The following is a 15,265-nucleotide window of genomic DNA, read 5'->3' on the forward strand; positions in this document are numbered from 1 at the left end:
AAATATTAATAACACATTTCTACATCTCTGATAAGGCTCTGCTGTCTTTAGTAACCAAAAAAAAAGACTTTAGTTTTATCGTTTGCACATGTTAGTGCATGCAATTACGTTTGTTTTTAAATCCTACGGTCACCATCACCACCACCACCACTACCACCACCACCACCACCACTTTCACTGTCACCAGCACCCTGACAGCCCTCAATTGAGCTCTCTCATCATCGTGACGATTGACCTCCCGATTCGCGACACACTTCCGATAAAATCATAAACCAAAAAAAAACAATCCCAGCTCTCATATGAGCCGAGTCTGCCGGTCTCTCCCTCTATTAACATATATATTATTTATCATTTCAAACTATAATAATAATTAAAATTCCGATTATTATTATTTGATTCAAAATCCAATGAATGGCATGCCGATGCATGGGAACTTTTATTTCTCCTCCCACTCCTGGGGATCCAACCGCATGTGGATCAATATTTTTTTTCACACACTCGATAAATCCGTCACCTGAAATATCGATCCCACACACTTCCAATAATCAATTAAAAAAATAAAAAAAAAAAAAAATATTAATAAAGTAAAGGATGAATTTGAAATCCTCTTTTCCAAACTCTCATTACCGCGTTAACAATTGTTGTTTACGTCTTATATTTATTTAAATACAAATGGGTAAATTCCCTTTTGCTGAATCCGAATCCTCTGCAGACTCGGCGGTGAGCGAGTGAAAGACCCAGGGAGGAAGAGAGAGGAGGGAAGTAGAGGATAATTGAGAAAAAAAAAGATTTTGAGTTAAAAGCTAAAATAATAAAGCACTGGAAGCACCGTCTGTAGTCTACATATATATATATTTAGATATATGTATACACCTATACCTATATTTATATCTATATACATGTACTGGCACTTTGTGAAGCACCAAATTAATACCGCAATATTGCGTACGCTCACTTCAATCACTGTTGGGTGGCACGGGCGGCAATGCACAATTCAATGCCACATGTACAAGCAATATTTGTCTGTATCATGCATATATATATATATATATATATATATATATATGAATTCAATCCTGCCGGCCAATGAAAACCCATTCACTGGCCGAACGAGGTTTCACTTGAATAATTCGTCTCAATTATACCCACGGAATTTAATAATCATTTATTTTTACTCCATATCGGATCGGCTTACAAACAAATGATGCTTGTACATATGTAGCTTCAAATATATATAAAAAATTAATCACGGATTAGAAGCACCAGTTTTTAACGTGTCGAGCACCTTCAGCACCGAAAGCACCCTTTTTAAAGCACCCTAATGTATCAGTGATAATATTTAACATTTAATAAAATAAATCTCGTGATAAATGATATTTATATATTTATATAAAAACACGAGACTTATTTATGAAATGTTAAATGTGTGAATGAATGAGTGAGTGGAGATAAAACGACCAAGAATATATATCTCAGATAAAAATAAAAAACCGATATCAAGGGCTATATATTAATTTATCACTAAAACGCGGGTTCGATAAATAAAAAATGGGGGAAAATAAAATGTGAATAAAAAATATGAATTTATATTTATTTAAATAACTAAATAAAAGAAATATACGTGATGTGATTACTATAGGTACATTTGAATACCAATACAATCGATTGCGACAGTACTTGTTACTGTTACCAACGTCTATTACTGTTAATATTATTTAACAATTATCGTAAATCTATTACCACTCAAGAGGAATTGCTGAGCTATTGTCCATGACAAGAGGACCGGTGGTATTTTTATAGGCCATCTTTTTATTAATAATAATAATAAAAAAAAAAAAACTTTTTTTTATTTTTTTTTTGTAATCACGCGGAGAAAAATGAAATGAGAAATATACGAATTTTTATTGTGCTGTCGAAGAAATTTTACACAGAAAGTTGTCGCCAAAAATTGTCATACTCTACTGCAATTATTTATGAGCCGCTAAATATTTTATGATCCTGAGATTAGCAGACAATTAAAAACTTTCGGATTTTTTTTTTAAACAAATCAATCACAAAAAAATAAAAAATAAAAATATGCACATGCAGAAAATTTAAAAAACTACAGGTGCAATTTTTTCAATTTTTTTTTTTTTTATAATTTACCGTCTAAAAAAAAATCAAATATTATTAAATGTCAGCTACCTTCAGTATCATTTTTTAAGTTAGCAGTCAATTAATTTTCGGATTTATTTTTCAACAAATCAATAACAAATAAAAAAAAAACTAAAAATATGCACATGTAGGAAATTTAAAAAACTACAAGTGCAATTTTTTCAAATTTTTTTTTTTTCATAATTTACCGTTAAAAAAAAATCCGAAAATTATTAGACGTCAACTAACATCAGAATCATAAAATTTTTCATTCCCAACTAATTCTTAATTTAGAAAGATAACTTTCAATACAACAAATCAATTCCAAGTGTAAAATTTTTTTCATAATAAATATCAATTTTTTGGTGCCTCAACTTCCGGTTTAATTTCGCCGACAGCAAAACAAAAATTCTTCCATTCCTCGCCCATTTTTCTCCGTGCACGAGCACCTTGGACGATATTTTTTTTTTCACTTTCCATTGTAATAAAGACCACTTAAAGCTTTACTTATATCACATATATATATATTAATTAATTAATTAATTAAAATTAACACATTATATATTATATCACAAAAATTGGTTGGAATGTAATATTTTGTACTAAGGTCGTTTGTTGGCATACACGCTCTATGCATGGGACACGACCGATTATTATTTCATCATGTGTCTGTAAGTTTATCAACATACATATATACAATGTTCTGAGTCGATCGTACGTATTGTCATTATTATATTTATATATTTATATATAAATGCCTATTTTTCACACACTTATATATCTTGTGCACTTACTGTTTTTTTTTTTTTTGGATTTTGATTATGGATACATATTTATTATATATATAAAACAGTGTTGACGAGCGATTGCGCATCTGTATTAATCACCGTCTTGCGCGATAGAGTAAATTATTTATTTAATTTATTAATTAATTATTGTCTTTATTTAACTGTATTATTATTATGATTATGAGGTACTGTAAAAGTTTGGCAGTTTTTAGTATCTGCAAAATAAAAATCCCCGAGGGCTGCGGCTTCGGATTGTGATTATTTTTATTATTATTTTATTTTTGTTACAATAAGGTCCTGGTACAAGCATGGTACTGTCTGCCCGATTTAATTATTTATTTAGACGCAATTTAATAATTACTCAGATGGTATATATATATTATACATATTTAAGATAATGTGGGAACCCACATTGTAGATGATGCTAGCCATCGCGATGTACAGACGCTAATGTAAATTATATTTTTTTTGTTATACTTTTTCGAGGACTGGTATGGGTGGAGAATATGGTCATGGAATGAGAGGGGGTGCGAAAAAATCCCTTGCGGTTTAAATCAAAATAAAGGTGGTTAAAAATATATATATATAAGAATGGAGCTCGTCCAAAGTTTTCCTGTCCTTAAATGTGTTTTCAGTGAAAAGTACAAATTTATCTGTTGATAAATTATCGCGTACTCACTTAACCGCGAACGCCATCACGGATGTGCGTTAAATTTAAAAATTATTTTTTTTCCTATAAAATATTTTTAAACCTTTCCTTTGTATATTAACTCCCTTTTTTATTTTATTTATGTAAGCATAATAGGTTTTCCTTTGATATATCTGTTATTTTTAAATAAATTTCATATATATTTTTTTTTTTCGGGTAAAAAAAAATTTTTAAATAACAGATATATAAATATGAGCCTTTAGTAATTTTCATATATCTATTTTGAGTAGTGTCTGTGCATGCATAAAAAAAAAAATAATAAATATTTAAAAAAAAAAAATATTCTCACGTCTCCCGCCTCTCTGCAAGCATCCGCGTGAGAGAGGATCGAACAGACCGTTATTTAATAATAATAATAAATAAATATAATGACAATTTTTTTTTTATAATTTTTGAAAAATGAATATTACTATCACTATAATTTTCTGTGCCTCGGCGTTGTCATTTTGTGTCCATGTGAGGATGAGTAAACTAGGATACATGGCCAGAGCATGAATGAGTACGGAGTTAAGAAGCCTGGATGTCCGGACCACGAGGACCCATTAGCATGCGTATGAATGAGCTCATTACTAATATTATAATAATTAATTAATTGGTCGTATGTGTTCATAAGTCGAGTAGATGCTACCCCAAACAACAATCACAAAGTATTTTAATGAATAATAATAATAAAATAGAACTAAACTAAACGTATATTTTTAAAAATAACGTGAGAAAATTGTTACAAATTTTTATGAGTTTTTTTCCCACTTTTTTTGGCGACTTTTATGGGGGCGCAGAGCTAAAATGTGAGTATCCATTCAACCATTGAAATTCATCGAAATTCTATTTAAATAATTCCTTTTATTTATAATATTAATATTATTCCCTTACTAATTAATTCATTAATTACCCATTTTTTTGTTTCTGTTGTTGTTAGACTGTCAAAAATCGAGAGTGAATTCGGAGCCGAGAGTTTTATTTAAATCCGCACTCACTCCGATTTGGAGTTTAAATTTAAAAATAAACTTCACTCCGAACTCACTCCAGATTTAATACGCATTCACTCCGCGAATTTTTATGATCCTGAAGTCAGTAGACAATTAAAAATTTTCGGATTTTTTTATCAACAAATAAATTACAAAAAAAAAAAAAACTAAAAATATGCACATGGAGAAAATTAAAAAAACTACAGGTGCAATTTTTTAAATAATTTTTTTTTTATAATTTATCATTTTTTAAAAGAATTCAAAAATTATTAGACGTCAGCTAACTTCAGTTTCAAAAATTTTTTACAGTTTTTTTTTTCTGAGCGTAATTAAAGTACGTGCGTTCCGCGTGCTAGGAAAAACGAATTTTTAGCATACGCTCACTCGAAAGTTGAGAAAACCAACATAATAACCAAGTTCAGCCACTGTAACGTTCAAGCTCGCGATATATTTTTTTTAATTTCGCCTGAATTTAAATTAACATTTATTTATAATTATTACCAGTTACTTTTATTTTGGCTAGCCATCAAAGTCTATTGCCATCCATCTGTGTTGTAAAAAATTATATATATATATATATATACATATATACATATAAATATACCGCAATAACTCCTAATTTATTATTATTATTTAACCCACTTGTCTGTTGCCACTTATGCAGTTTTGTTGCTAATTAATTATTATTTACTACCTCTTAATTTAAAAAACTTTAACTAATTAATTATTTATTTGAAGTTATTTTGTTAAGTAAATGCAGAATTTGTAGTAGCTGTGTTTTTATAAATATTTATATTATTGCTCGCGATGTAGGTAGGCAGTGGCAGTGCTGATTTTTTTTACTATTATTATTATTATTATTATTAATATTTATTATTAAATCGTTTATGATTTATGTAAATTAACGGTGCAGTTATTAATTATTATTAATCACGTCGGATACTGGATTGTCCATGACGGGCTTTAACTTTAATTTTTCACAGGTTTATACATAAATCTATAAATATATATACACATATATATTGGAATTTATAAATAAATTATAAACTAGCGAGCATGTAAAGTATATAGAACACGAGTTTATTTGAAAAAGGACCAAAAAGAGTTCAGTGAAGCACAAATTTGTCATTGCACAGCTTTGCGATGTTTGACGCACATTATTATTATTATTATTTTTAATTAATTACTCATTGTCCTGTAGATTTTAATACTTTATGTAATATATTTATTATTATTATTATTATTATTATTATTATTATTATTACTACTTTAATTCTCATCATGGACTCTCCATTACTGCCGTCGGTGAGACAAACGTCCATTTCTCTTTTATAAATAATATATTGACATCATATATTATTGTTAATTATTTATTATTATTATATAAATTATGACATATTAATAACGTAAATTTTATTTTGTTTTTGTAATAGAGAAAAATGTTTTACAAGAAGTAAGAAAGAAAGAATGGTCATTTTTTAATATTCATACAAATAATAATAATCTGTTGAGTTTTTGTTAATGACAAATTATTGGTATTCAAATGGGGGGTTATTTAGTGACAGGAGTTTATTATTATTGTTAAATAATATTTTATAATTTTAAGAATGACTGCGATTATTTTTTTTTATGGCCAATGAATGCTTACGGGGTTTATTTTTATTTTAGTTGAAAAAAGAAATTGATTTTTTATTTTATTTCAGATATTTAATTTTTTATTTATTACTGATTATTATTTATTTTTATTTATGTACTTTATATTAATTTTTTTTTTTTTAGGTAATAAGAATTTTTATTAAGTTCCAGTTCACTGATTTTTTAACAATAAAATATTTTTAATTTGTTGTTTTATTTATTTAATTATTTTTGACGTTGAATGAATGAATTTGAATGAATAAGCATGTATAGTTGTATAATTGAGTGTATGTTAACAAATGGTAACTGAATAAACACAAATTAATATTGAGTTGCGTTACAGTGCCAGGAAATCCCCAGGACGTCACAGCAACAGCTTTGAATTCAACGACAATTAGAGTTGAATGGAAACCACCGCGAATTAATGACCAAAATGGCGTTATCAGAGGGTATCATGTTCATGTACAAGAAGTTAGAGAAGAGGTATTGTTTACTGTTATATTCATTTAAAATAGTTAATACACAGCATCCAACATAACCCTCGGATTCATAGCATTAGACGCGTCCAATATTTCTGAACCCGTTGTCAATTTGGTCGCTGAATTGGTCTGATGGTTTTCATAATTTCAAGTCGGCAACACTGAGTCCGGCATTTTGAATTCATTTTGACTATGGGCATATTCCGAAACGCGATGCACTTTGTGTAAATTAATGTTGCGGTGGTGTAATTTCGCCACTTAAATTAACAATTCAAATTCAAATTCAAATAATCTTCATTAAAATTCACTTGAATAATTTTTTAATTTTAAATTTCGCGCCAACTTTGCGCTTTGCATACAGCGCATTTTGTAATGCACTTCATACTAGGCCCGCCATTTTAAATTCTTCAGCCATTTTGAGTTGATAAATTGGAACTAGTTCATACTCACTAAAGTCATTAATTAATTTAATTAATTTTAATTAAAGATGTGAAAACATTTTTTTTATCAATAAGTTGATAATTTAAAAAACAATGACGACTTATTAATTATTTTTTAAGGGTAAGGATTTGCTGAATGAACCAATACGCCGAGATGTCCACGAAGACGGTGTCCTGGCAATCAACGTCACGGATTTACAACCAGATACAAAGTATTATGTCCAAGTTGCTGCTCTGACGCGAAAAGGGGACGGGGACCGGTCGCCTCCTGTGCACGTTAAGACTCCTGGTGGTGTGCCAAATAGGCCACAAGTCAACGTCAAGTACTTAAAAAAATGATTTATTATAAATAATGTTACCGAGCAAGATCATAATTGCGGATAATAATTACTGATAATTATTTTTCGTTTATTCTCAGGGTAATTAATCAAGATCCAATAGTCCTCGAGCTGGAGTGGGCCAAGCCAAGTGAACCAGCTGGACAATTAACGGGTTACCGAGTTAAATATGGAATTAAAAACCAAACATTGAAAGAGGAGTTTATCAAAGATATTAATCAGTTTACATTCAAAATCAAAGATGTCGGTGAGTTGTCTACTGATTGGGTTGTCGCGATTTTTAAGCTGGTAGACGGCAATGATGGGATATTTAATAATGTTTTTAAAATTTTTCAGAACGTGGAGTTCATTACGAATTCCGTATTGCCGGTGAGAATCAAAACGGAATCGGCCAAGAAACTGTACGTTACTGGGAGAGTCCCGAAGGTGAACCGTCAGGCCCGCCGACGAATCTGACCTACACCTTCCAGACCCAAGACACCGTGTGCGTAAAATGGAGCGAACCTGCGCGACGTCATCGCAACGGGCAAATAATCCGCTACGACGTCGAGTTCCACAAGAAAAATGACCACAGCACTATCGAGGCGCGTAACACTACACAGGAACGCGCCGTGTTCACGAACCTCGAAGAGGCTACGGAATATGTGTTCCACGTGCGCGCGCACACGGTTCGCGGCGCGGGGCCCTACTCGGAAAAAATAACGATAGTCACCGAGAAAGATATCGGACGCGCGCCTCTGTACGTTAATGCGGTCGCGACTTCTGAATCTAACGTGGAAGTTTGGTGGGAGCCCGTTCCGAACCGCGATAAAATAATAGGCTACAAAATATTCTACACGATGACAGCGGTCGAGGACTTGGACCAGTGGAAGCAGAAACTCATCGGCATGACCGAGTCCGCGGACCTCGAAAACTTAGAGCGCGACACTGCCTACGCGATTGCTGTTGCTGCGCGATACAAAAACGATATTTTGGGTCGTCTCAGTCAAAAGGTCACCGTTAAAGTAAAACCTGAAGATGTCCCACTAAACTTACGCGCGTCTGACACCTCAACGCACTCGATGACTCTCTCCTGGACTCCGCCGATAAGACTGAATCCCACGGGCTACAAAGTATCCTTCGATGCAATCAAAGAATTCGTTGATTCCCAAGGAATCACCCAAACACAAATAGTGCCTCGTAGAACGATACGTCTTGACGCATCCGCGACTACCACGACGATCGATGAGTTGCAGCCATTCACAACTTACAACGTCAACGTCAGCGCAATTCCCACTGACGGGTCGTACAAACCGCCGGCTAAGATCACAGTAACTACGCAAATGGCCGCTCCTAAGCCCATGGTTAAGCCTGATTTCTATGGGGTCGTCAAGAAAGAGGAGATTCACGTTATTTTACCTCAGGCTTCTGAGGAATACGGACCAATAGCTTATTATTATTTGATCGTTGTGCCTGAGGACAAGGCAACCGCGCACAAACAGCCTGACGAATTTACCGAGGACATGATTACCGGAAAAAATGCTAAACAAGATCCGGAAAATGCCCCTTACATTGCCGCTAAATTTTCTCACAGAACTATTCCGTATACTTTTCAATTGGGCAGCGGGGATGATTACGAAGGCTATGTGAATAAAAAGCTAGATCTTACTAAACGATATAGAATTTTTGTACGCGCTATTGTCGATACTCCCAAAAAGGTAATTTTATATCGACTGTTGATAAATTTTGAGTCTAATTAATGCTTTTTTTTTTTTATTTTCCAGCATCTTTATACGTCGTCACCCTTTTCGGAATATTTATCATTGGACATGAGAGAAGTGCCGCCGGGGGATCCACCAAGCCGACCAAACCCCGACAACCCGCCCGACGGAAACCCCGCAGTGTCCATAACAAACAATGGACAGGAACCGGGAATGGTTTGGGTAATTGGCCCGGTGATAGCCGCCCTAATGGTCAGCATTTGCATCGTCTTGCTGTTCGTAGTTAGGAAGTAAGTATTAGCTTCAATAAGAGCAAGATTTCTATCAGCAGTTCAGTATAAATATTAATTGGCAATAAATATACAATCATACTATTAATAATATCATTTATAAATTTTGGCATTCAACTAGACGCAGACAGCCGTGCAAAGCGCCCGATCAAGCAGCAGTGACGAGGCCTCTGATGGCCGCGGACATAAGTTCAAACCACGCGCCGTCAGATCCTGTTGAGATGCGTCGTCTGAATTTCCAGACACCCGGTATGATATCGCACCCACCGATACCCATCAGCGAGCTTGGGAATCACATCGAGCGGCTGAAGGCCAACGATAACCTGAAATTCAGCCAAGAGTACGAGTCTATTGAACCGGGCCAGCAGTTTACGTGGGACCATTCCAATATGGAAGTCAATACATCTAAAAATCGTTACGCAAACGTTATTGCGTATGACCATTCGCGTGTGATTCTCCAAACAATCGACGGAATACCAGGGTCTGATTATATCAATGCCAACTACTGCGACGGATATCGAAAGCAGAACGCGTATGTGGCGACCCAGGGACCGCTGCAAGAAACTTTCGCCGATTTCTGGCGCATGTGCTGGGAATTGCGCACCAGCACTATTGTGATGATGACCAAACTCGAAGAGCGGACGCGCATCAAGTGCGATCAGTACTGGCCAACGCGTGGTGCTGAAACTTATGGGCAAATGACTGTCACGATAAGTGACGTTCAAGAATTGGCGACTTATTGCATCAGGACATTCCAGGTTTGTCGCACGGGTTACACAGACCGAAGGGAAATAAAGCAGCTGCAGTTCACCGCTTGGCCAGATCACGGCGTACCGGAACATCCGGCGCCATTTTTACAGTTTTTACGCCGGGTAAAAACGCTCAATGTACCTGATTCTGGTCCGCTCGTTGTCCATTGCAGTGCTGGTGTCGGCAGAACTGGTTGTTTCATCGTAATAGACTCGATGCTCGAACGCATAAAACACGAAAAAATGATTGACATTTACGGGCATGTCACTTGTTTACGCGCCCAACGTAATTATATGGTACAAACAGAAGATCAGTATATATTTATACATGACGCGTTATTCGAAGCAGTAATTTGTGGTTTCACAGAAGTGCCAGCACGTAATTTGCACTCGCACATACAGAAACTTATGCAGACCGAATTGGACAACATAACGGGAATGGAACTTGAATTCAAAAAACTGTCAAATATAAAAGCCGACTCGACGCGATTCATATCCGCGAACTTGCCCTGTAATAAACACAAAAATCGGTTGGTTCATATTCTGCCTTATGAGTGTACGCGAGTTTGTTTGCAGCCGCAACGTAGCATTGAAGGATCGGATTATATAAATGCGAGTTTCATCGATGGTTATCGTTACCGCTGTGCTTACATCGCGACTCAAGGGCCGCTTAATGAAACCACCGACGATTTCTGGCGCATGCTCTGGGAGCACAACTCGACGATCGTCGTGATGCTGACCAAGTTGAAGGAGATGGGCCGCGAAAAGTGCCACCAGTACTGGCCGTCAGATCGCTCTATCAGGTATCAGTGCTTCGTGGTCGACCCGATCGCCGAGTACAACATGCCGCAGTACATACTCAGGGAGTTTAAGGTCACCGACGCACGAGATGGCGCCAGTCGCACGGTGAGACAGTTCCAGTTCATCGACTGGCCGGAACAGGGCGTGCCTAAATCCGGTGATGGGTTCATTGACTTCATTGGACAGGTGCATAAAACAAAAGAACAATTTGGGCAGGATGGCCCTATTACGGTCCACTGTAGTGCGGGTGTTGGTAGAACTGGCGTTTTCATCACGCTGAGTATTGTTTTGGAGCGTATGCAGTATGAAGGAGTTGTTGATATCTTCCAGACAGTTAGAATATTACGTACGCAACGTCCTGCTATGGTTCAAACTGAGGTAATTTTCTTTTTTTTTTATTAATTAGTTCTAATAAATTATTTCTAGTCCGCAATTTTTTATTTTGGCACCGATCGGCAGTTTCGGGTTTAAAAAAATACGATTTTGCTGCTACGAAATTTGTTTTCGCATAAAAAAAATACTTGAATTAATTTTTTTTCAAATCAATTAATAATTTTTTCTCTATACCTGTACCGACGTTTGGATTCTTGGCCTCTTCAGAGGAAAGGAAGTCGTTCTTATTTTTATGATAAAATAATTTTAAATGATAAAAATTAGCGTATGCGCCATTCTTATCATAAATAGAGGAATAAATTTAAACTTAAAGTGCCGATCGGGTGAAAAATTTTATACAGACTATGGAGGAAGGTAAGGAGTCCCGATCCGCGTATTTTTCCATTCTCACCTTCGTCTCGGGTAGGCAATTATACACGTATGGAATGTCCTACTTTCCTCTCTAGGTGTGTAATATACTACTTCATGATACCAGCATCGACGAAAGTTTCAGTGTCTACAGCCAGTTGAAAGAAACTATTTTCAGTCCAATGCCGCGAATTAATATTAGCACATGTGTAAATTGTGAATGCTGCAGTCAGCGGGCAAAAACAAATAATATTTCTGCACGCTGACTGAGGGCTTTTGCAATTTAAACTCTGATACTTGTCATTTTTTTAATAGTAATTTTAGAACATTAATTTTATTTACATAAGTGACAGTTCTGACTGATCAAGTTTAATAAAAATTAGTGTCAATAATAAATAGTATTTAAAGTTTCTGCTTGTATAAATTGCAAATGGCAATTTACGCTTACGCTGTGCATTACGGAAAGCGCTGCGAGCAGCTGTAACGTGACGCATATCGGAATTCACCCTTATTAATTATTCTTATTATTTGCGCGGTAAATTTAAATATTTGAAAAATAAATCAATAGAAATTGGAAAAATCGTACGTTAAAATAAAATGGCGGCAGAATACGATAGAAAAATATTTAAAAAATTAAAAAAAACACTTTAGTGTTTGAACAAACCTTGGTGGAGAAATAATATGCAGAAGGGTGTCCTAATACACTTGGAAATTTGAATTAAATTGCTCCAAGTGTATTGCAGCTAAAAAAAACGTCACTTAACTGCTATTTCCCACCAGACGATGCCAGATGATTTTGAACAGGAACTCCGAAGTTATCAGCATCAGCAATCCGCAACACTATACACTAGCACTGAACACTCAACACTTCACTACACCACAGACACTTTTCACTATTTTAATTCTACTAACACTGCACATTTTAATAAAACAATTACTATGAACAATAAATTTTATGGATAATTCCGTGAGTTAACTGCAATACTGTTTCTATTTAAACGTAAAGAACGATCTGGACTACTACTGCCGTTGATGATACTGACTGCCGCTATCGAACCGTCTGTTGAATCAAAGCAGTCGATTTTCGATTCATCGACCGCCCCCCACTTTAACAAAAATTTGAACTTTGAGTACAGCAACGCGCAGCAGCGCCATCTTGGCGCAAAATTTCAAAATTGATATTGATTAATTTTATGAAAATTGATTTGTGTCAATAATTATATTAATTAAATTAATAAGTATACTCGAAATTTTTTATTTTCATAAATAATTTATTAATTATTCTTATTACTCGCGCGGTAAATTTAAATATTTAAAAATAATTCATTAGAAATGGGAAGAAAATTAAAAATCGTAAGTCAAAATAAAATGGCGGCAGAATATGATAGAAATATTAAAAAAAAGCGCGCGAAAATTGTGCTGTTGCTACGCCACACTTGCACGGGTTTAAATTAACTCGTTTCTGACTGGCTGCTGACACTGAAACTTTAAATACCATTGCAAGTAATGATGAAAAATCTAGTGTATAACCTTAAATATACTGTTGACCTTATAGTTTATAATTAAATATTAAAATATATGAATAAATTTCTGTGTTTAGGATCAATATCAGTTTTGTTATCGTGCTAGTTTGGAATACTTGGGATCATTTGACCACTATGCCAACTGACAAGAAGAAATCCGCGAGCCAAGAGAACCAACGAGAGACCGAGGAGAGCGTCACATAAGAAGTCGTGAGAGTACTAGCGAAAGAGCTAAAATACGCCGAGTTTAGTTTATCTCAGACAATTTAAATAAATAAATTTTTTATTAATAATTAATATCAATACCATAAATTAATAAAAATAGTTAACGCTTATGACGGTTGAGTCGTTGTGTTTGCAAGCTCGTCGGGTTTTCAGAGGTTACAAAGTTACGGACAATTACCGGTAACAATACTACGGGGTTTAGAGCACTTTGATGATTTAAAATGTACTTGACAACCATCAATTAATTCAACTCCCATTATATATTTTTCATTCGTTTTTTTTTTTAAATTAACGAACAAATCAATTATGTCTATCAGTATATAGAGAAAGAGTAACAATAATTATTATAATTAATCATTAATTAAGTCGTTCAATTAAAGAAGACTGCCATTGGGCGCGCGGACCGGTATTTTTAAATTTAAAACGTCGAAATAAAATAATAAAACCGGTGACACGTAATGTTTCTTTTGAAACAGAGCCTTAAAGAGTTTCGATGCGAACAAATAAAATAATTGTCCATAAAAATAAATAAATAATTTACAAGAGGCCCTCCGTCTATAGATTTTTCTCAGTTAATAATTGTCATAGTGTAGCTATTAATTAATTAATTGATTAATTAACTGATAAATATTATTGTTAATTATAAATTATAAATTATTGTAGATAATGAATGGGAGTTAATCGAAAAGTAATTAAGGTAGTAGGCAATTAATTAATCGAGTCGACACATATCGGTATGGAAATTGTTTTTCAGGTTTTATAAAAAAATAATAATTATAACAATAATGATGAATTTATTAAACGCTCCTTTGTACTTGTCATTATAGACTGAGGTACTTATACTTAAAACGGTAATATCTTGAAACTTAATCCAAATATCGTGCCCTTTTTACCCGCTCTCTTTTTTAGAAGGATTTAAAATTTTTATCAAATCATTTATTATTATCTAATTACGAAATAGTTTAATTAATAATTAATTCAATCAATCTTTATGAGTGTGAATGTAGCAGACAGAAAAATTTAAAATTATTAATAAGTAAAGTAAATAATTAATAAAATTAAATTTTTAAAAAATGCGCATTTTTTTTATAGATATTTTATTAATTATTTACTCTATTTATTTATAATTTAAAATTTTTCTGATGTCTGCTACATTCACACTCATTCAATCTTTTGACAGTTTTTTAAAATAAAATCGTTAAATATTTAAATTAACGCCGACAATTATTTAATTATTAATACGACGTGTGACGATCGTTAGAATATTTTTTTCGGTATTTTGTAATTGGTCGCTATATGACGGAAGTTAAAATTTCCTGTGGTAAAATAACCTTGAAATTTTTTAATATTTTTTATCAAACAATCAATTGAATTTTTATTTATTTCATTAAAATTTTTTTTATTCGGTAGGAAATTTTTTATAATAAAAACGCATTCTATTAAATTTTTAATGAAACGGAATTTACAATTAGGGTTCATGGGTAAATTATACTTAAATTATTTTACGGTCTTTTATTTAATTTTAAACTTGGGTAATTTTACCGCGTGTTTATTTTACAGAGAAGGGGTGGGGGTATTTTACCATGGGGTTAATTAGACAGTTGTATACAGACTTAATCAATAAAATATTTTGTGCTCATTGAAAAAAAATTAAAAAATTGCCATACTGCCAAAATCGACAATGCTATTGCCAATATGCGGAATAACTTAATTAATTTAATAATTAATAATAAAATAATTGGAATG

At 33.5% G+C, this 15,265-nt stretch overlaps 1 protein-coding gene across 2 annotated transcripts in view; it reads left to right on the forward strand.

The window, feature by feature from the left end:
- The window catches only part of LOC103579595 (tyrosine-protein phosphatase Lar), a 163,033-nt gene extending 148,443 nt beyond the window's left edge, over positions 1–14,590 (forward strand). For both annotated transcript variants that reach the window (XM_053740890.1, XM_008561031.3), the window contains exons 14-20: positions 6,577–6,716; positions 7,273–7,475; positions 7,571–7,737; positions 7,827–9,187; positions 9,254–9,480; positions 9,602–11,408; positions 13,372–14,590. In XM_053740890.1, coding sequence (XP_053596865.1) covers positions 6,577–6,716; positions 7,273–7,475; positions 7,571–7,737; positions 7,827–9,187; positions 9,254–9,480; positions 9,602–11,408; positions 13,372–13,440 — 3,974 coding nt within the window. In that variant the 3' untranslated portion in view covers positions 13,441–14,590. The remainder of the gene's footprint in view (positions 1–6,576; positions 6,717–7,272; positions 7,476–7,570; positions 7,738–7,826; positions 9,188–9,253; positions 9,481–9,601; positions 11,409–13,371) is intronic.
- Positions 14,591–15,265: the final 675 nt, after the last annotated feature.

This window comes from Microplitis demolitor, chromosome 7 (genome assembly GCF_026212275.2).
Source record: "Microplitis demolitor isolate Queensland-Clemson2020A chromosome 7, iyMicDemo2.1a, whole genome shotgun sequence".
In the NCBI taxonomy this organism is placed as follows: domain Eukaryota; kingdom Metazoa; phylum Arthropoda; class Insecta; order Hymenoptera; family Braconidae; genus Microplitis; species Microplitis demolitor.